The following is a 22,938-nucleotide window of genomic DNA, read 5'->3' as shown; positions in this document are numbered from 1 at the left end:
AATTACTACCATCAATTTATGCAACAAAACATGCATCTGCAATCAAACACTTAATTGTCATTTTTGTCCTAAAATTATGGATAAGTATCATTAACAAAAGCAGGATGATTGTATCACCTATTTAAGTACTATAACAAACCAAATACTCAAGCAGTTTCTCACGTGTCCCGATATGTATGCAACAACCAGTTAAAACACGAGACAATGATGTACACCTATGTATGTCATGAAGATTTAATTGAATGTCTGTTTGACATTAACTAACAATTAATATATTCTATCATTCAATAAAAAATATTATGTACGTTTAGAATACTGGATGCCTGAGGACCTCATCACATATCAGCTAAAATTTAGCTGCATGAGCTGTACCCTCTGCAAATAAAGTATTATTATTAATATTATTATTATTATTATTATTATTACTATTGTTACTCTGGCACTCAAATGTTGTGGTAATTTGTGGAAATGGTGAAATTATTGTCAAGTCATGCCATGGCAGTATTATATCCATACGTGTCTTATAATGAAGCACATTATAGCATAGTTTTGCTAAATAATTCATGCTTACTCAAGATAGAATTATCCTAATAACATTAACCAAGCACAATCTTAACTGCACAGGCAAAGTTGCCATACTGGTTTCACATCTTATATTCAGAATGCAAGGAAATTCCAGAAGAAATGTGTTACGACTTTAATGATATTAACACTGTGTTCTGGGGCAGGGGCCTGACACTTTTTGTTGTTTAATTTCCATCTGTCTGTTGCTGTATAAAATATCATGCTCTGACTTATAGCAAAATAACGCTGTATTATATCCATGATATTATTAGGATGATAAAATAACACTGTATTATATAAATGATATTATTTGGAAAAAGTATTAATTATCTTGAGAATAAAGAAAAGAAAATATTTCATTTCAAAAGAAATTCACAGCTACCCCCCAGCCAAAAAAAATGGCCAGTACACAAACACACCAACGTGACTCTCTTCTTTAATAGTTCATGAATCTTATGGTCTTGTATTAATCTCATTTTAATACAAGCAAAACACACATTCAGCACTTGCATTTATGTCATCCTGACAGTAGGCCTAATCAGTGTTGATTAATGTATTAAATGCCAGAGAATATGACAAAAACGTAAAGGTGGAAAATGTACACAGAGTTCATGCAAAAGCAATCATGAAATAGCTCTTTGTCAGGAGGTCAATTTATGAGTTTCACAATACAGCAGAACAGTTCATTTGGATAAGGATTTATTGGTAATCTTGTAATACAAGTACTAGAGCTGGGTACCTTGAAATATTTTGCACTACGGTATACCATGGTCTTTAAGAATGTACCACGATATGTACCATGGTGCTGCAATTGTATTAGCAACCAGAATAAGCCAATAGTTTTCAAGCATTTACCCCCTTCCCCTTTAGCAACTTAAATGCCGTCTCTCTAATAAAGACTTGGCTTTAATGGATTTTCACCAGAAATGTGTGTTTATATGTTTTGAATTTTCAACAAAGCTTTCAAAAAATTCAGTCATATCACTTTGATGTTTGCAGTGTGACAGCTTATAGTCATGTCTAGCACTTTGGCATCATGCCACAGACATGTAGCATCATGTTCCATCCAGCCACATTATCCTGATACCATGAGCAGGCCGACCAGTCCCAACACTAACCTCTTAATGCTGAGCCCCAATCAAAACAGCTGCTAGTACCATTCTTATAAGTTTTTGGTATGACTTGACCAGGGTTCGAACCCATGACCTCCCGCATCTGAGGCTGGTGCTCTAACAATTACACCAACAAAATGGTCCTTCAGCAGAAATCAAGACAGTGACCATTCTAAATACTGATATAAAATGTTAACATCATCAGACGATGTCAATTTCAACTTGGGAAAAGTGCATGTCTATTACACAAATGACTTACCACACTGAAATTTAATACATGAACCTCAAATGAGGGTCCATTCGTTAAAATAAGTTTTACTGACTGAAATTTGAATAGTCAATGAATGATGACCACCCATGGAAAGACCAAGATGTCATGTGTGATTTACAACAAGTTACCATTTCAAGAATCAAGGGATCTTAATTTCTGTCAAATATATTGGGACAATAAAACAATCAAATAACAAAGTCTTGTATATTCTGTACATTTAGAGAAGGTTGACTGACTTCTTTTGCAATTAGGCTTTTTAGCATTGGCCCTCTTGTGACATCATGAATCACTACCTCATATCTAAAAATAGAACATATATAGCTGCAGTTTCGGACAAACAAATAATACTGTGGCAGGCCAGTACCATTATTTAAATTATAAAATACCATAGTTTGAGAAAATGGATAAAGCAAATTAACTTTTAATCAGTATCATTAATCAGTAATTACTCCGATCACTTTGTAAATACTTTTCTTGCTTCCTAACAACCTAAAAGTATGGATAATCTGTTATATTCGTACATCGCATTAACATTATTTATAAACCTATTCTTCTGATTTAATGCACTATAATACATACTTAAACAAGCTGTTATCCATCTTAGACTCATTATATATTTTTCTGATTTTACTGATCTTTTTTAACAATTTTAAAACCTGACTTCACTTTCATTTGTAATGATAATAATACAGAATTATAAATATTAGTAATTTTTTTCTTCTAAATTCAGCTAATTCTAATGGAAAATACAATAGCATGTCTAGAAATGCTGGGTACGAAACATCCTTGCTAGGAAATAACATATGCACCCTGCTGGACTCACCACCACCACAACCATGCCCAAACCTGAGTCAACCTATTAACGTTCAATAATTTTTTTAAAGGACATGGTAAGAAAGGATATGTGAACTTATAGTCCTTTTATGAGACCAGGACATTAAGTATTTAATCATTTCTGTAACATAATGGCAATGAAATAGCTAGTGCTCAAACATGAGTAAAACATGTTTTCTATCAGTTAAAATCATGTGATTTTTTTTCAAGTGGTGTTGGGTGTTTAAACTTGAGTCAGTTTGTTTTACTCTATTCAAAATGAGCACAACTAACAAGTTTTATTATCAAAATGTACTTTATTCTTGTAATCCACTTCCAAAGATTTACAACTGAATCATACAAAGATCAATTATAAAAACAATAATAATAATGATAATAATAATAATAATAATAATAATAAAATTAGGGCCATTTTGAAATTAAAAAAAAACAACACTTGACCTGATCTGGTTCTGCTCATGCATCAAGTAACTATCGTAACTTGTGCAATATTGTTTCACATCAGTCAATTATGAATGCGATTTTTTTGTAAAATGTTTTACTGTATCGTTCTTTCCACTGCGGGGGGGGGGGGGGGGGGGTCAATATTACTGAATTTCATATGATACTTAACAAAGTAACAGAAATAAGGAAATCAATGCATTTGTACATTCTGATAATACAGTACAGAGAATTTTAAAAAAATAAGATTCATTGCACTAAATGTATTCAAAATAGATCCTTTAGTACTTTCTTAAGTTTTTGTTTCATTTTAAGTAAAGGATTCCATAATATGCAGTAGAATGCACTAAAACAATCTGAGATAAATGTAGAGACCAAACTTGGTATTATTGCTACTGATAGGTCTTTTATTTGGATAAAGTCATTATATCGAGTTAGAGAAATGTAAATTTGACAGCAGTCATTTTATTGATCAAGAGAGAGAGAGAGATGAGGAATCAGTCCCATGTCTTCCACTTAATCCATTTTAGCTGCAAAGCAGCATACCCGATAAAAAAATTGGTGAAATACTATCAAAAGAAATTGGTTTGCATGTTTTATTTTTATTCTTTTGGTCTCAATAGCCAAACACTCCAATAGTCACAAACAGGAAACTGCATGGAAATAGTTTAACATCTTCGATCTATAGTACGATTAGGTAACACTGAATCATAATATCCGTATAACTGATTAGTTTTTTTCTATCATAAGAAAAATTTTGTTTTTAAATTTTTCCTTACAAGAATGAATAAATAATAGGACATGTGTAGATTACCCCACTGAATACCTTAAATCTGTTGAACATTTAAGATTTGATAATTTTCTAGATTATTATTCATTTCAACAATAAGCTGAGGTCAGATTAATTATGAACAATTATCAAATTTCCGCTGTTAATGACAGGACCATAATTTCAGCTTAGACAGATAGCTTCCAGTTAGAAACACCTTTCCCATGATAAAATGACTTCATCTTCTGATGCTAAAATTTTATAAGTGTTTGCAATGGACACAGTCTTTATTTCTGCAGAACATCCGCTCAAGCCATTTCTTTACAAGAAAGAGACCATTTAAGTTGCCAAAGGCTTATATTATTTGAAATAAATTTATCTTGTGAGGAATGAAAGAACAAAAACATTTACCCCAATTGGAAAGAACAATAAATTAAATTACCAGTCCGATACAGTATAAATGTAGTCAGAATTGGAACTTTGTATATGTATATTCAGCCTCATAACTGAGTCATTACTTTGCATGGGGGCCCCGAGTGGCCGAGTGGTCTAAAGCGCTCTCCATTACGGATCACTGCCATCTCACCTCTGTCTGTGTGGGTTCGAGTCTCAGATTCGACTAATGTGGATATGTGAGAAAGCTTGCCAGTAGCTTCTCGTGGGTCGGTGGTTCTTTCCGGGGTTTTCCCGGGTTCTTCCTCCACCATTAATACTGGCCGTCATGTTTGGCCTATCGTGTGCTGAAAAATGATGTAAACCCTACAACAACAACAACTTTTCAAGGACTAAATACGTGGATCACATTTAAGTGTAAATTCAGTGTTTTCATTTTGTAGCTTTTTTTTTGTAAACAGAAGCAGTGCCACTGGAATTTAAACATACACAGAGTACTGCTTTTTATATTTCAACAGTAGGATGACTTTGTACTATGTAAGAGAAGATCAACAAGGTCTCCTCAAGTCAGTGTGCAAGTAAAAGCGTAAACTTATGGCAAAAGGTGTCAATCAGCATATTGAAAATGAAAAATTACAGTAGTGTTAGTACAGTTTTTGATGTCAACATTATCTAAACTTTTATTTGACATTATATCTATCATGTAATTTTCATTGGAACTAGGAAATTTGTATAATCATCTGATAATGATGTAGCAAAATTGGCACATCTTCTTGCTATATCTTAGGAATCTGGGCTTAGCAGTATTATACAGTAGATAAAGTACCAAGATAGTCATAATCTACATGCAGAAGCTTAACAAAAGCCAGTAAAATTTACATGGAGATCACAATTATCTTCCTCTTATCAAATAGTGATGTACTAATAGGGATATGTACAATCACCTAGTTTGATGATCATGGCATCAACAGTACTTGAGACTGAAACCAAGACAGTACAATATCAAATATGGGTCACAGTGACCTACTTTTGTAATGAAAGTCTACTACTCACCACGAAACATCACCTCTCTAAATTTTATGAATCCTGGTTTAACAGTACATGTATGTATACAGGGCACTAAAAGTTATCTGGTCATGAACTAAGTGGAGAAAAAAAAAACTATGAGAGTAAAATTGGAATGCAAGTCACAGTGATATTCTTTTGTGGTAATGGGACTAATGAACATACTTTCAATCATCTAGTCTGATGATTCTACCATTGACAAAGACTGATAAATAAAGCTAAAACACAAAATTTTAACCAATGCCAGTGAAGCAAGAAATACATTACAGGTCATACTGACCAACATTTGTGATCACCAACTTTCAGGAATCTATGTATAATAGTACATATACAAGGTACAAATAACCAAGGCATGCTGTTGTTTTGGGGTTCAACACCAACCTTTATAACTGGTAAAGGATGAACCCATGAAAACCACCCTGTATAAACCACAGACACACAGGAAGCTATTGGCAACTTTCTCATTGGCTGAGTTTGATACCTGAATCCATGCAGACAGAGGTTAGATAGCATTGACTGATAAAGGCAAGCACTTCAACCACTTGGCCAATCAGTGCGCCTGCCTAGTCATGAGCTCAAATGTAAATTCTTAACTCAGGCCAGTGAAATGGATGCAATAGTGACATGTCCTTGATGTACATGTATAGAAGTAATAGAAAGACATGTATACAGATTCATGAGTCTATTAAAGTTTGACAAAAAAAACTTAAAAAACAAAATTTAACCAAAGTCGGTTAAGCATAAAATTTAGGCAAGTGACCTAAATTTGTTATGACGAAGATGTAGCACTCTTGAAGATGCATCCACTCAACAAGTTTCATGATTCCAGGTATAACAGTATGCATCCAGTGTACAACAAAATAACTGATTTAAGTGCAGAAAATTTCTTTTGAAGACCAATTTGATGAAAATAATTAAATAACACTTTAAAATTTAACATCAATAATTGAGGAAAAGGAAAATCAGGATGACGAAAAAGAGAACTAATCTATTCAAATCATGTGAGAATGGCCTAAATTATAACAATAATGAAACCTTTGGGTACCCGATTCACAAAATATTGTTTCACAGCTGCAATAAATGTTAACTTTAATATTTGTGAAAATAATTACATTTTTTTTTACAGTAAAACGTTTATGAACAGTTTCAATAGTATAGAGTACTGAATGATATCATAGTGTTTAATGTTGGCATGTCATATGACATGAATATGTTTTTGCCCTTTAAAACTATAATGGAAAGGTCTATTGGCAGTTCATTCAATGGAGTTGTCCAAGAAGTACTGCATAACAATACAGCTGTGATACATGTATAAATGAGATGGGAACGTTTTAGAGAGAGGATTTGCAAATATCATAAAATTATCTCCCCTACGCAAGCTCCACTCCAAGGGGTTCTATCAAAATCTTAAAACTGTTCATCACATCTATGAACCATCCCATTCATGATTCAAAATCTATTAATGTTTGTATGTGTCTATCTTGTGCAGTGTAGGTAGAGTTATATGACATTAAATATGAATATGCAAGAATGTAAAGAGAATTACCACACTATCCCAAGCCTGTTTAAAAAAGAACATACAAATATTTCAGAGCACAAATGAAGTCTTTAAACCATCATCCATAAATTTGGTATTTAATTCTGCCCCTGTCATTTGGTTGCGAAGTGTTCATGGCTTTGGCTGCAGCAATTCTCTGACAGCTGATGATAGCAACCCCGTGTAATAAACAATAAACTGGTCATCACTAAGGTGTTAGGGTACCTGCTCTATTTCACCTGTCTTAAAAACCATCTTTATCACTGGGTGAATTACCTAGCATCTCCTTGACGTGACTGGCAGTGAAAGTCCCTGGAATGTATGCCATGGTGGCCAGCCGTTGTTGAAATAATTCTGACAATCTTAATATGAACTCTTTATATACATCAGCTGAAAATAAAGCACAGTAATTACAGTAAATTACCCTAAACTATCTAACTTAAACATCACAGGCACACAATATAGTTCAGTAGATCTCTAGTCCAAAAGCTTGGAGAAATATAACACACACAAAGTGTACTGATCATTTTTCCATGAATATTTCTATGCATTGCAGTCACTTAGCAGTATATATCATAAACCATGCAACATACATGTACCAAGGCAAGGTTCTCTGCAACACCAAAACCCTGACAAAATATGCATACTTTTAATTTTGGGCATATGAGAATTCCAAAAGCCAAGTCCTAATGGTACTTCATGTTTTTTTGGCTGTGAATTTCTTTTTTATTAGATCAACTTCTATAAAGCAAGTATCAATCATGTAGCATGCACACCACACTTAAAAATTATGAACCAAATGACTATTTTAAATGGAATAGTGATTATTATATTGGTCTCACTGTTCTAAATTACCTTAGATTTTCATTCTTATATTATAATTCTACATAAATATTTCACAATGAATGAGTATAGTAGATCCTCTCTTGAAAGACCACCCCTTCTGCCCCCCAAAAATGGTTCCTCAATACAGGTGGCCTCTCATAAGACAGAATAACACTACATGATCAATAAATCTGTGCAAGACAATCCTGGTCTTTCAAGAGAGGTTTTCTCTCATAACAGTAGTCTCTCAAAACAGGTTTTACTGTATTAGCAATCTAATGCCTTTTTATATCGGTGCCACAACAAGCAAGAATAATATTCTAAAGTGCTACATGGAAAAAAGGTATCATTATTGTGACTCCTATTTGTAGGACTGGGACTCCAACATTTTCATAGTAATCCTAGACTGCAACCTTCACAATACTGTGAAGAATTCTGCAGTAATGTACCTATATAATCACTTTCAGGCAAGTGATGTTTTTTTATTTATCCCTAAATCACTCATGCTTTTGTGTTCTATTTTATCGTCAAAGTCTGGTTCTAAACCCAGATCTACAGCAGAAAACAGCTGGATAGCACAACATTAATGCACTAACTTGTGCATCTGTGTTCATATATGACTCTCTCAAGTTTGTGCATGTATATGAGTTGATAACCCTGGATCCAAAGTTTGAAATATTGTTGGGGATTTCCGGTTTCTTCCACTAAAAGAACCACACACCAATATATAAAGCCACTCTGAGTATTTTATTATTAAAGTTGTTAAAATTTAATACAATATAACATTTACAAACTATCTTTAGAACACATATCCAAGGGTACACAACATATAGAATCCAGTCTGCAAACATCATATAATGTGCTGGCAAATCTAGATTTCACTTGAAATCAAATAAACAATGGACAGTTAGGACACTGATCTGCCAGTGCAATGTAACAGCATGAATATCATAGAGATGCCAAGAATTGACTCCATTATCAAATATTCAGAATCTACATGTAGTCAGCCTGTCCAGAATGGATAACACATTCAAAAAAGCAACCTAAATAAATCATACTGCATCTTCTTATGAGCTTACCAGTATACATACCCTTACAAACTAAATAGGGGGCGCTCACCAGTTATTATGCACTTTTGAAAGAGTGACATATGTAAGGTGAATTAGCTGTTTGCATTTGAAACAGGCAGAGTAGAGAGAATGTTTGCATAACTCTATGCTACTCTGATGACATTTCTTTGGATATTGTACTTTTGGAAATCGTACATGATCTAAGCCCACTGCTAACTAAAAAATGACTGCTCTCTTGTGCTAAAACAATCAGCCTGAATTAGTCTAAAGTACACTATCTTTAACAGCTATTAAAATAGGGAAAATGAATTTTGCTAGACTAGAAAATACCAGCTTCTGAAAGTGCAATCAATGAATTACCATATAAATAAAATGTAAAAAAAGTTATCAGTTCTTTTTTTACAATTTACCTCTGAAGCTCAGGAAGTGAAAATGACCAAATGGAGCTAGCAGTTTTTTTAAAGGTGCACGTCTAGAATAAGGCCAAGCTGTATGTCATATTTTGTTTTAGTTTTCATACATGAAAAAATAATTATTAATTTCAGTGTACAAAAAATTATATGCAAAATAAATAATTATCATTTTGTGGTACTGACCATGTAATAAAAATAAAGGGATCATACCTGAACAAGTTCTACAAAACACACGCTACTCGACATCATAACAGTACAAACATACAAAGTAAACATATTTTTTCTGTCTCATTCTGCTCTCAACTCAAGAACCTAATTACAATAAAAATAAAAGTACTCAAAGATTTTTGTTGTTAATAGTGATCAAGAGAGAGAGAGGATTATGTCTCACTGTGCAAGCTCATCTGCATTTAGAGCATATGTAGCTGTTATTATGTGTAATGTTGGCAAAATGATTAAGATGGTTTGAACATGTATTAGTTATGGGTATTATTTATTGGTAAATTGTATGCAACAATATGAGACCACATTGTCAAGAAATTAAGTGCAACTTGTACTTTTACAGCAACAATAATGTCATTATCAAATTGCAAATAAAATTAAAGAACTTAAAATCACATTTTAGTTAATGTGCACAAGCGTGCGTGCATGTGTGTGAGAGTGAGAGAGAGGTATGAAACAAAATTTTGTCAGTGTACAAGACCATATTTATTCAGGGTGGTTTTTATTTGTAGCTTTGGCAAAGAGGAAAAAAGACTATTTCAGTTACCTGACAATTGTGATAATCCTCATGTACTACAACCCCACTATATTCCATTATCATTAAACCCCGCTAAATCAACAATTCATTCTTGTTTTAATTACGATGTACATTGTCACAACAACCATGTGGCTATGCAGTGTTATTTCCATGGTAATTAAACATGCTTAGCGCTTTGGTTATTCCTGTTGAAACCAGACTGAGTGCAAGAATCAACAAAAGAGCTCAAATCAGCGAGGCCAATAGGGAAATGAGGCTCTCTTTAGGGAAATGAAAATCTGTCAATGTGCTACTGAAGCCATTGTCCATACAGCAGATTTTATAAGGACAAGCGATCATATACATTACCTGTTATTCGAACTTGCCAGTAAAGATACTACTGGGGATTATCAAAAAATAGATTTGCAATAAAATGTTAATTATATCCAAGTCAAAACAGGACAAGCACTTAAAAGATAGTAAGATATATATATATGAATTGATTTAATGGAGTCCATGACTTTCATATTTACGATAGAATATGACTAGGTTTTTATATTTTATGTTTGTATGACAATAATAAAACAATAAGACTAGTTGACCAATGGTCTGTGGTCTTCACTTTAGCATGTACTGAGATGTAATTTTTGTTGGATAAGAAAACATCAAAGGTCTTCTGAACTCATTTTAAAATGCACATGGTGTTTTGTTATGGTGACGAACTTAATAAGAACTAATTAAGGATAATATTTAAAGGTATGGTCTGTGAAGTCCTTTGTCTATTTGTTAATAAACACCAGTAGATCTTGTAATGACAATAAGAGAGCTTATGCACATGGGCGCCCACAAGATTTTTTGCATGGGGGGTGCAGTCAGTCACGGCCAGGAGAGTCAGTATAGCAAGAAGTCTGAAACTATGATTAAACTTGTTGGAGTTTATATATATTTGCAGTATGATTTCAGGGGTGTGCGTCACGTGACCTCCTTGACCTATGCTGCAGGTGCCAATGCTTATGCATCAATCATTGTATTTCCTCACTAACAATTAATTATTAATTTCTGTAAAAACAAAATGGCAATATGCTATTTTTTATCTCTTTTGCAAACATAAATCTTCTTAGTAGAAATTTTATGCCAGATAATTTCATGGATTGTTTCAAAAAATACAAAGTGATTTGTACGAAAAATTATGACACATTTAAATAATTATTATTTTTATAGCTGGATTGTGTACAAAGAATTAAAGGGTACGAAAAATACATGAAATACGGTACGCTATAACCCATATTATACCCATCATACACCAAAATAAAAGGAATTAAACGTTCTTTGAACAATGCTTATGACATACAAGGTCTATTTTAAATAGCCATTATAACCAGAAAGGAAACCCAGGGAAATTCATTTTTTTTTAAATTCTAACCCTATGCAAAATACAAAACTGTAGAGAGCCACCTAAACAAATCATACTGCATCTTCCTAAGAATTTACCAATATACACGCCTTTACAAAGTCAGTAACAAGGTCCAAGGAACATAAATGGTGTACACATTCCTCTAACTCCAGAACATTTCATTCCTTCAACACTTTTGTCCACAAACAAATATTTTCCTCACAAATTATCTATATGTAACTGTTTCCTATTATTTGATCACTGCATTAATTTGTCACCTATTTACAATCCAAACAATTGGTACTGAAATTTGTACATCCCGCATTCTCTCAATGAGGAAAGGATTACAGCAGTCAAAACTGGCATGATAAAATGACAACATCATCAAAATGTAAATATTATCAAAATTTACTAATCATTACTGAATGTAGAGAAGTATCTTTCCATAGGATCACCTATTTATGCATGTAAAGCATTTCAAGATTCAGATGTTTTACTCACAAACTTTTTATAGAGATTGGTAGACACGATAGTGTTATTACTTCATAATGTGTACTTTTTCAATCACAGTAATTTGACATTCACAGAAGATGCATATCATACATTTTCATTCGGAAATATTATTAAGATCTCAGAGAAAAGCATTAACCTTGGTATAATAATCCATCTCTAGAAAAGTTTATGGCTTCATGTGAACATGAAATCCTTTCATTATTCAGAGAGTTGCATTATTTATATACCATACGCTTCATAAAAAAAAATACATACAATATTTAATATTAACACAATATGTATATGTGCACTTCAAGTTATGGATTTTGTCTTTGTATACATGACTGTATTATAGGCCAATGGCCCACACTGCCAATTAAAAATCTTGAATCTTGAGATATAGCCTATTAATTTTAATACAAGAGAAACAAATAAACACAAAGTTCATAGTCTTGTTTGATGGCTATGTGAAATGTAATGAGTGTGTGTGTGTCATTTTGGATTTTTAACGTAGCTTTAACAATTTATCAGTCATTTCACTGTCTGCAGTGTGGCAGTTTATAGTGATGTCTAGTGATGTCTCACCTAGTCAAATTATCCTGACACCAGGATGACTAACCCTAACACTAACCTCTTAATGCTGAGCACATAAGGCAGCTGTTAGTACGATTTTTATGAGTCTTTGGTATGACTTGGCTGGGGATTGAACCCGCCGGAGCAATCTGAAGTGTAATGAAATTGTGATCTTAATTATCAGATTATAGTTACCTATCCTGTCTTCTTTTGGATAGAATTCCCTGCTGAGGGCTCGCAGACGACACTCAGTCAGCAGCTCCACCATGTCTTCTGGCTTCAACATTCTTTCATCTGCTTCAAGCTCTGAACCAACCATCAGAAGTACCAAGGGAAGACCACCTGAAAGTTCAACAATCTTATCCAAGTGTTCACCAAAATCTACACTCTTTGCTACAGCTCTAAGCAGTTTCTTGGATTCTAATTGATTCATAAGTTCCAAAGTTTTGTAAAAGTAAGCATTTTGTATTTGTGCAAATAATATTTGCGTTGTGGATGTAATGTACAAATGGATATTGTATCTGATTCTGGACAATGTGTCAAGAAAAACCAGAAATATGTCTTTTAGCTCTGAATGAATGTCCAACACATCTTCACAATTGTCAAACAACACAATGTAAAAGTGGTCCTCAAATTGTCTAATACGTGACTCAATCTGTTGAAACCATGCATTAGGTTGACAATCATAACTAGGATCCGGCAACATGCCAAGTAAAGCACACATCTGTTCATGAAGCTGTTTACTGGTTTTAAGAAATCTCATGTCAACATTAATTATCTTAACATCCTTAAAATGACTGTTTTCTTCAATTATAATCTTTTGTACATTGTCTATGTGCTTTCTGACTGTTCTTGATTTGCCAACAGATCTCATTCCAAATATGCCAAACAATGAATATCTCTTGGCTTTCCAGGCATTCATAAAATCTTTAAGGAATTCCTCTCTTCCCTGAAAAGGAACACCAAGCTCTTCGACATCCATTTCTGAAGCAAAAAAGGAAAAGAAAATGAGCAAAATTAGGTTTCATAAATTCTAAAAGCCTGAACAAATAGTACCTCATCATCACAAATCCCAATGTTACTTTTTTTGCATATTTAAATTTATTATGCTCCACTCGATCACCAATAATTACCCCCGCTGAGTGGTCATAAAGCCGACCTCAATAAATATATGACCAGTCTTCTTGTATGACTGCATGCCATAATTCAACCTCACAAGCATTCCATCCCCACCAATCCCTTGGGGGGGATGATTTCCTTTTTAAAGTAAGTATTTATAATTACAAACTCCTGGTTTAAAATGGCTTTATTTGTTCATTTCTTCAAATCTTCCCTCCAAGAATTTTTTAAAATAATCTTTTGTTTATAAAATGTATAAAGTAAAGGAGGCAGCTACAGCTAACTCTAGTATATATCAGCTGTTAAAGTACCATATATACTCACTTATAAGTCAATTAAAAATGCAACAACAAAGATCCTGATCTTCCATAACATCATGCGCATACCTGTTGTTTGTTCTACTGACTACTCCCAACAAGCTGTAATGACGAGGGGCATACCTAAAGTATTTGGCACCCAGGGTAGATCCTTCCTTTGGCACCATCACAAATAATTTTAAAATATGAACACACAGAAAAATATACTATGCTGCGAGTAGATTTTTTCATTTGGTTTGAAAACTTGTACTGGTATTTCAACTCTCCTGTGGCACCACCCTTTCTGGCTGTCACACAGGGTGGACTGCACCCCTCACACCCCCATTTGTATACCACTCCAGGTACAGACCCATATCTGCTGGCACATTATATGATGGCAGATCTGTATGCATGCAGTCTGCACTTGGACTTGTCTTATATACAAGTATATACAGTAACAGACCCATGACCAAACACAGAAAGTGTGAATCTAATGAGATTTAAAAATCTTAGTTTTTTCCAGAAATTTAATTGCAATGTGTTTCAAGTTATGTATTCTGGAAACACTAGTCTCATCATTTATTTGCCAAGAGATGTACATTACTTTTCATTACCATTTCAATGTTGTCCAAAATTCTGGCACACTACAATTGTAAAGAATGGAAAGTGAAAATTATTATTGGTCCATTATCTTTTTCTGGTTACAAAATGACTTAGGACAAAATATCCATGTCTGTACACACTGTAAATGGAAATTTAATTAACTGGATATTTAATGCACCATTATAACTAAACATTCATTTTTCCTTTATCATAACTCATAGTGTGTTTGTGTTTTGCAGTTGTTTCCATACTAATGAAGAGTTAACGGTCAACTGACTTTCTTTTCAGACACTAAATAAATTATAATCCTCTGGCTGAGTGGGATGAGTGTGTGTGTGTGATTTGGACTTTTAATATAACTTTAAAAAAATTTCAGTCATATCGCTACGATGTCTGCAGTGTGGCAGTTTATAGTGATGTGTTGTGATGTGATTTGGATTTTTAACATAGCTGTAAAAAGTTTCAGTCATATCGCTACGATGTCTGCAATGTGGCAGTTTATAGTGACGTCTAGCACTGGGGCATCATGCCATAGACATGTAGCATGATGTTCCACCCAGTCACATTATCCTGACACCAGGCTGACCAGTCCTAGCACTAACCTCTTAATGCAGAGCACCAAGAGAGGCAACTGTTCGTGCCATTTCTGTATGTCTTTGGTATTACTCGACCAGGAATCGAACCCACGACCTCTCGCATCCAAGGCGGATGGTCTAACAACTAGGCCACCAAAGCAGTCATCAGTTTATAGTGATGTCTTATAGGACTGGGGCATCATGCCACAGACATGTAGCATGATGTCCCACCCAGTCACATTATCCTGACACCAGGCCGACCAGTCCTAACACTAACCTCTTAATGCTGAGCGCCAAGTGAGGCAGCTGTTTGTACCATTTTTGTAAGTCTTTGTTATGACTCGGCTGGGAATCTAACCCACAACCACCCGCATCTGAGGCGGATGTTCTCAACACTAGGCCAAAAAGATGAAAACCTCTCCAGCTTTATTTCCATTTTCAATATTGATTGAGAAACATGGAGATTTTTGCAGCATTCAGGAAATAAATTTACTCAAACGCCAGAAATACTTATCCTTACATAAAGATTGTGATGAAATACAGACTGTACACAGACCTGAAGGCATACAGTCATAAATCATAAGAATACATTTGTATGCCACAGTTATTCCCAATTGACCACTGGTACTTGAGCATGCAAAACTTGTGAAATTGTTTGAAACTTCGTTGGTTGTGAACCCCTTTTCAGCAGAATGTAAACAGGGGTTCCATTACCAATATCACCAGCACATGTATAAGGTACCAACCATGGCTGTGCCAAAATAATATTAAAATACATGGCCTTCTCTGGCAATGTTTCAAGTTAGGACAAGTGATTTTGTTTTCGTAAAAATAATTGCCCATGGCCTGTGTCTGAAACATTCATTTAGAACTAGAGAAAACTAAACAATGGTTGACATCAGGACCAGTGGACGAAAATTTTGCTTTATATGAAATATTTTGAGAGGCATATATATATATATATATATATATATATATATATATATATATATATATATATATATATGATTCAATTTAATGATTTTTCTTTATTCCTTTTCATATTTAACGTACAGCAATTTCAACATTACGTCAAAATTAATTGTAAAGAATAAGGCCCTATCAGGTACATAAATTGGAATCTGGGTGTAACGTTGCAATCTTAGAAAGAGGGGTTATTAATTGGATTTGGCTGGCGTTATCTAGAGAATGACCTCCCTCGACATTATAGCCTGGTAGGAGTGGAAAGATGGAATTTCAACAGAGAACTCAGTAAGACTATTGGGAAGAAATAATGCAATATAAGCCCCCTTAGACAAGGAAAATAACAAAATTTAATCAATAACAATTAACAGCAGCAACTCCAATTCAATCTAAGTTATGTCAACAGAATTTAATAGCAGTGTCTAATTTGGATTTATTTCATCATAATAACGAGTGGTGAAAAGAGAGCAATGTCCATGACTAATTGCATCACCTTCCTCCTTTGACCATGTATCAACGCCTTACTATTTCCTTGAGCCTTCCTATTCTCAACACTTCACCCCTTCCTGGTCTTCCTATCCTTATTCTGAACTTGTCACTTCTTTTTTGTTATTCCATCTTTGGACTGTCCCAGAAATCTGTTCCTTAAAGGACAAAATTACCCCTAAATCTCTGTATGTACCACTTTCTACACCTACATAAAATTCCCTCACTTACATTACTCAGAAGCATACTAACTATCCACACTGCATAAATTCTGAACTAATCCAATAGAACATCACCCTCGCTTCACAGCGACCAACCATAAATTAACACATTAGCAGTATATATAATGTTACCGTATCACTTTACCTATGCTACTACATGCTCGATTACTATTGCATAAAATTCACAAAATTCTTGCTCACAGCTATCTCTAACCTACAAGATTATTTAAACATTGCAAAATCATATATAAATATGCAATTATTGTTAACTCACGATGATCAATATCATCCTAACAGACCAAGAAAATTATTTCACATAACTCTATGAATTCCTTCACATAAGAAAACTTGGATAGCATGCAATCGTCAGTTCTATCAATAAACAAGTAACTGTAAAATTAAAAAGATAAATTGCATAACAACTCTAGCATCAACAGATTTCCATGAAATTGAATAAACGATTCATAATATGGATGTTAGTCATATCAAACACATTTGCACAAACAATCAAAATAGAAGATTATGTGGAAAATTAAAATTGCATACCTTAATGCTGTTCTCTTTCGAAAATTGTGTGTCCTAGCACAAAAAACCTGTCTTCTCTAAATTTCCCTTTGAAAATGATAATTTGACATGGGTTCCTATCAAGCGGTTATGGTTGGAAGCTCAAATGTATACTTTCTCAGGACAGTGTTGCAATGCCCTGGTCAAATTTCACAGAGTCATACATGCTAACCTTTCAAGTTTTAACACTTACATGGGGGAAAAAAGAAGAAAGGTCAAAGTGACACTTCACAAAGACTTTTCAGGCTTAAATGTGATAAAATTTAATGCTCAATGTAATCAACTTTAAGGTTCAACACAATTCAATATTCGACACTTTACACTGGGCTAGTGGATTTTGTCTGGGACTATAATTTTTAAAAAGTCACTTCCATTGGTCCTGTGTCTAAAAAAACAATTTTGAGCATTGATAGATGTGTAAGCTATGGAATGTGTGTCAGCACTAGCCTCTCCAACATGGGCATCTAAATGAGTTTCAAAAGTGTATATACAGTCACTAGCAGCATTGCACATTATCCGGAATGGTTTATTGCTATACATTTTAAATTATTCAAAAATGCCAATACACTTTTGTAATATTAAGAAATGCAGTCATATTAGGTGAAAATGGCCACTTTTACCACTGGGGATAACGAGAGAGTAATGTAAGTAGTGATGAGCAGTTTATGTGCATTTCATGGCATCTAGGCTGAGAAATTAAGAGCCGCTGGACAACAATATTTTTTACATAATGTTTGACAATGAGTCCTTAGATGAAGCTGGTGTGCAAAGTGACATCAAACATGAGAGAGAGAGTGAAGTGGCTGGAGGGGGGGGGAATAGATTGCAAGTACTTTGTCGCTGGAATCTTGAATTGAAATTTTTAAAGATCTTGACAAAATAAGAAAGACTCAGGGAAATATGCTGATATTCAAGGCATGGTTAGAAAACCCCTACATCTGGAAAAAACTTTACCCCATGTCTAATTCTCAAGACACATTACAAAATGTAAATCTAAAATACCAAACTCTGCCACAATCCTTATTAGTTTCTGAGTTTCAAAAATATGGTCTGACGAATTATATTTTTAAGAGGCAAGCTTAAGTGGATGGACTTACAATTTGTCTATTAAACGTACTGAAGAATTGATTTAATTTAGTAAATCTGAGGATAAAACTGACAATGTTTACAACATAAAGGTAGATGTATCACATACAGCAGCAGCTGTCTTGATGCTGATGCAAAATTATATCTTTTTCAATATTGTTGTTGAGATTTTTTATTTATTGAACTCACCTTCTGAATTGTGTTTTGGTTACATTTTCAATTCTTGCTACTATTCAATTAGAACATAAAGAGATTATAACATAACAATATTGTTTAGAGTTTTCTTGTTGAAAAATATCCAAATATTTCTTAAAAATCTACGACACGTTTTAGAAAGACACTGAATCTTCATTTTGTTAGTGTTTAAATCATCACTTTAAATTCAATGCATCAATAATATGTTGTAAATAGTATATATATATATATATATATATATATATATATATATATATATATATATGTATGGGTCAAGCTAGACTTGAATTATACAGGGAGAAGTGTCTTCTCCTTTTGGACAAAACAGGGAGAAGTGAGAATTGAACAGGGAGAAGTGAGAGCAATAGCAAGGCATGCAAATATATATATATATATATATATATGCATGTGTGTGTGTGTTGTTTTCATTCTCCAATTTGAATTATGCCCTCTACTTCCCAGTATGCATATTTGCATTTAACATTGGTTTTATGCAGTAACTTATTTTCAAGTAGAAAATTTTCTGAGTTCTATCTATATTATATACACATCTGGTACATGCTTAAAAAGCTATCATATTCATATGCAGTGTATTTAGACAACACGACTTAAAAAGAGAATAACAGAAGCTATACATTCTAATGAACTTTAACTGAGTAACTAGATTACAGTATTGTAATTGCAAGTTAGTAAAAATACTTAAACAACTACCCTTAATCAAGAAATTTTCTTTTTACTTTCTAAAAGTTACAAAAATGGCAGTTGAAAAGATTTCTAAACTTGTTTGAAACAACCACTGTGCCATGTACATGAGAGCAAATGCATGTCTTTCAGATCATATTGTTCTTCGTAATTTCTTTGTTGCCGATAAAACTTTACCATAACTGTTCACAGACAACACATTGAAGAATTAAAGTCAGTATATGAATGAACTAAACCCTTTTCTCATGTGCATCTATTTTTAGTGAGAGGGGTTTTCTTCACTTTTAGCTTCGTTACAACAGTCCATTGATAGGATTGCAAATATAAGGTTACATTATTTGTCTACGTACTTGGTATAATGCTAGGCATTGATTAAATAGTATTTGCTTTGCTGTTGTTTTTTTTCTTCTTCATATTTTCCCAAAAATGAATGAACTCAGAAAACAACCTTGACTCTATAGCGTCTCTAAAATTCCACACCACAGCATTGTCCCATATGATTCTGACCAACATCATAGCACTTAAAGCTAAATCTTCAATAACATAATATTTAGACTTTGCTTTCTATGAATTGTATACTTTTCTGAATATATTTGCCCAATGGTTTATGAAAACAGTACTTCCAAGACTCAGCAATGTCTGCCATTATTTCCCCATGACAGGATCACTTACGGTTACAAACTGATTTTTATGAAGAAAATAATGTACACATGGCAGATAAAATATTCATGTTACCGATTCTATTCTTAAAACACAAACTGCAAAAGTTTAAGTTTTGAAACACAAGTTTGTATGTTTTTATTATCAAAGGATAACTTGCAGAAATCGGGCAGTAATAGTTGCTAACTTAGGAAAGGGTTAATGGTCAATCAGCTATCAAACACATGCCTGTGAATGTGCAAGAGTTTGTTTGTCGGTGCAATTGATATCAACACAAACTATTTGATGGCTCGAAGCCTAAATTTTGCCTTGAGGAAAAACATAACACTGGAACTCACTTGGACAAGGTGAGGGTGCATCTCAAAAAGGACAGTCTTTCAATGTTCCTCTAAAAAATGACAGGGCAAAGTCGTTTTCGAACAAAAGATGGCGAAGTTAACATTTTTTAGGCAACTTAGTCACCCACTTTTCCTGGTAGTGTGACTCCTCTCTCTCTCTCTCTCTCTCTCTCTCTATATATAGACAGAGAGAGAGAGTCAGAGAGTACTGTCAATAAGGATACTAAATCTAGGAGCTTTTGGCCAGCTATCAGGACCTATCTTTTTAGTAAACTTTCTGTTGGTGAAGTAAAGATTGTTTAAAGCACAAAAACTGTAAACATTACCAGGGAAATATGTTCAATCTTCAATAACTTGTATGTAAATGTGGCAACATACATTGGCAAAGATGTTTGTTCTGACACATTAACTCATCAAAGTATCAAGTCTATTAAGGATAAAAGTAATACAGATACAATTTTTTAATTTTAAATTCTATAATAGTTACTGGGGGTGGGGATAGTGGTGGGTTTTGCAAATTCCTGTGCAACTGATAAGACAAGATTTTCCGAATCGAGCTTTTCATTTATAGATGCTATGGTTTAATCATTTAATCTTATTCAGATACGGTTCATTGGTAATCTGATCCAGGTACTCAGATTTAAGTTCTTACATCCTGCACAGTGAGAAAGTCATACAATGCAAGATGTCTCCCCTGATATTTGTGTCTTTTATGTCACCTAAAAAACAAATATCCGGAGGTGTTATGCATTGTAAGAATACGCGCTGGGGTATCTGAATGAATAAATATTTTCCCAACACCACTGACAGTATGATCCTTCCTCAAGTTTGTACTCGTCAACAAGAAAGAAGAAAAAAACAAAAGAAAAAACAACTGTCACTCAAAGAAGAATGAAGTTTGCTTTCTGACTGAACAAGGAAATCAACAGTTTTATCAACTAAAACACAGAGTATTCATCGACATGAAATGGCAATCCTGAAGAAGAATTAAGTTTTCTTTCCGATATAACAATGAAATCAACAATTTCATCAACTAGAACTTGGCGAATTTCTGCAAACTTGTATCTTACACTATTTATGTTGATAGGCAATAGGAAAGTTGTGGGAGGAATAGCACAGAACTCACCCCATGGAGAACTCACCCTGGGAGAACTCATCCCAGGTGTCAGGAGAAGTTGCCCCATGGTGGTCAAAGAAGTCACCCCAAGGATCAAATATAGTAATTCTGAGATGTAGCCATGTGGTTGTTAAGGCTTTATTTACTGTTGTTTTTCTTCAACTTAATAACTTATTAAATTTATAAAATTTGCAATTTTTCAACTTTTCCATTTGATCAACTCCGCTTCTGTACTTAACAAAAAATAAGTGTTATCTCTCCCTTTTGCTCTGCTCTTCACATCATTAGATGCATTTTATTTGGAAAAATAGAGAGGGTGTAGGCATGATGTGATGTCTGCAGTTTTATATATGAAAGAGTTCCAACCTAATAACCTAAGTCATCCTTTTCTAATTTACCCATGAAAGGGAAGAGTATGATGGAGCCATATTAATACCCATTGATGTACCCATTATTTGTATGTAATTCGTATTATTAAATTGAAATTAATTATTTTCCAAGATAAGTTTTATTATTTTACAAATATCTTCACTAGATAGTATGCTATTATGATTGTTATCAAGAAAATATTTACATGCTTCAATACCATCTGCATGCAGAATGTTGGTATATAGTGATGTTACATCTAATGATAACAGGATTGAAATTATCAGATAGCTGTGGAATAGACTTCAACGTTTTAATGATAATAGTTGTATCTTTAATGTATGAAGGAAGTGATTTCATTTAAGGTTGTAAAACACTATCAATACATTTTGATAGGTTTTCAGTATATCAATTACAACCTGATATAATGGGTCATCCTGGATCATGTAAAGGTAATATATGGTCAAGATTTGTTATGAGTTTTGGGTAATATGTAGAACTGCAGTGTACATATGAGGGAAAGTATCAAATTCCTCATATATGGAATCATTATTTTTAGCGATCTCATTTAAATATGAATCACGTAAAAGATGACAATTCTATTATAGAAAGGTTATTTGGGTGACAAGATTTTGAAATGACTTCTCCAACCAATCGGGGCGACTTCACCAGATACGATGGGGCGAGTTCTTCCAGGGCGAGTTCTCCACATACCTTGTGGGAGTGCTTCTTTGAGGTATCACGAAGACTAACAACTATATCTTCCTTGGTAAGTTGGTTGGAACTGCACCCGGAAGTGTCTTGCATCTGTAAGGAAAGACTACTTGACTTGATATTGTTGCAACAAACAAAGAAAAAGTCATCGACCCTCAAAAGTGTAAAAACTGGTAGAATACTGACATAGTTAAAATTACAAAAAAGGTTCATCACACTTGCTAATAAGTAGTATTTAGCGATTGTCACTCAGTGTATTTACGACAGTCCATGAATCACAAAAATCACATTGCAACCCTTGTTGGTTCGGCCACAGGTGCTCGACGCGAGCTTGATGTTAAGAAAAAAATAATAATCTAAAGGAAAACAATCATACAGAGTGACAAAAATACCTTAGATTACCCCCATGACCCGTTCTGACATAGGACCCTCTCTATCATAA

The 22,938-nt window shown here is 33.8% G+C and overlaps 1 protein-coding gene across 1 annotated transcript in view; it reads right to left on the bottom strand.

The window, feature by feature from the left end:
- LOC149786217 (uncharacterized) overlaps positions 1–22,595 on the bottom strand; it is an 80,789-nt gene extending 58,194 nt beyond the window's left edge. The window contains exons 1-3 of the mRNA XM_089975906.1: positions 22,497–22,595; positions 12,687–13,475; positions 7,263–7,376 (exon numbers count right to left, since the gene is read on the bottom strand). Coding sequence (XP_089832032.1) covers positions 7,263–7,376; positions 12,687–13,473 — 901 coding nt within the window. The 5' untranslated portion in view covers positions 13,474–13,475; positions 22,497–22,595. The remainder of the gene's footprint in view (positions 1–7,262; positions 7,377–12,686; positions 13,476–22,496) is intronic.
- Positions 22,596–22,938: the final 343 nt, after the last annotated feature.

Source organism: Sinohyriopsis cumingii, chromosome 12 (assembly GCF_028554795.1).
Source record: "Sinohyriopsis cumingii isolate HCF-2022 chromosome 12, ASM2855479v2, whole genome shotgun sequence".
Classification (NCBI taxonomy): domain Eukaryota; kingdom Metazoa; phylum Mollusca; class Bivalvia; order Unionida; family Unionidae; genus Sinohyriopsis; species Sinohyriopsis cumingii.
The sequence above is the reverse complement of the archived record's forward strand: the minus strand, read 5'-3'. Positions and strand labels throughout refer to the sequence as shown.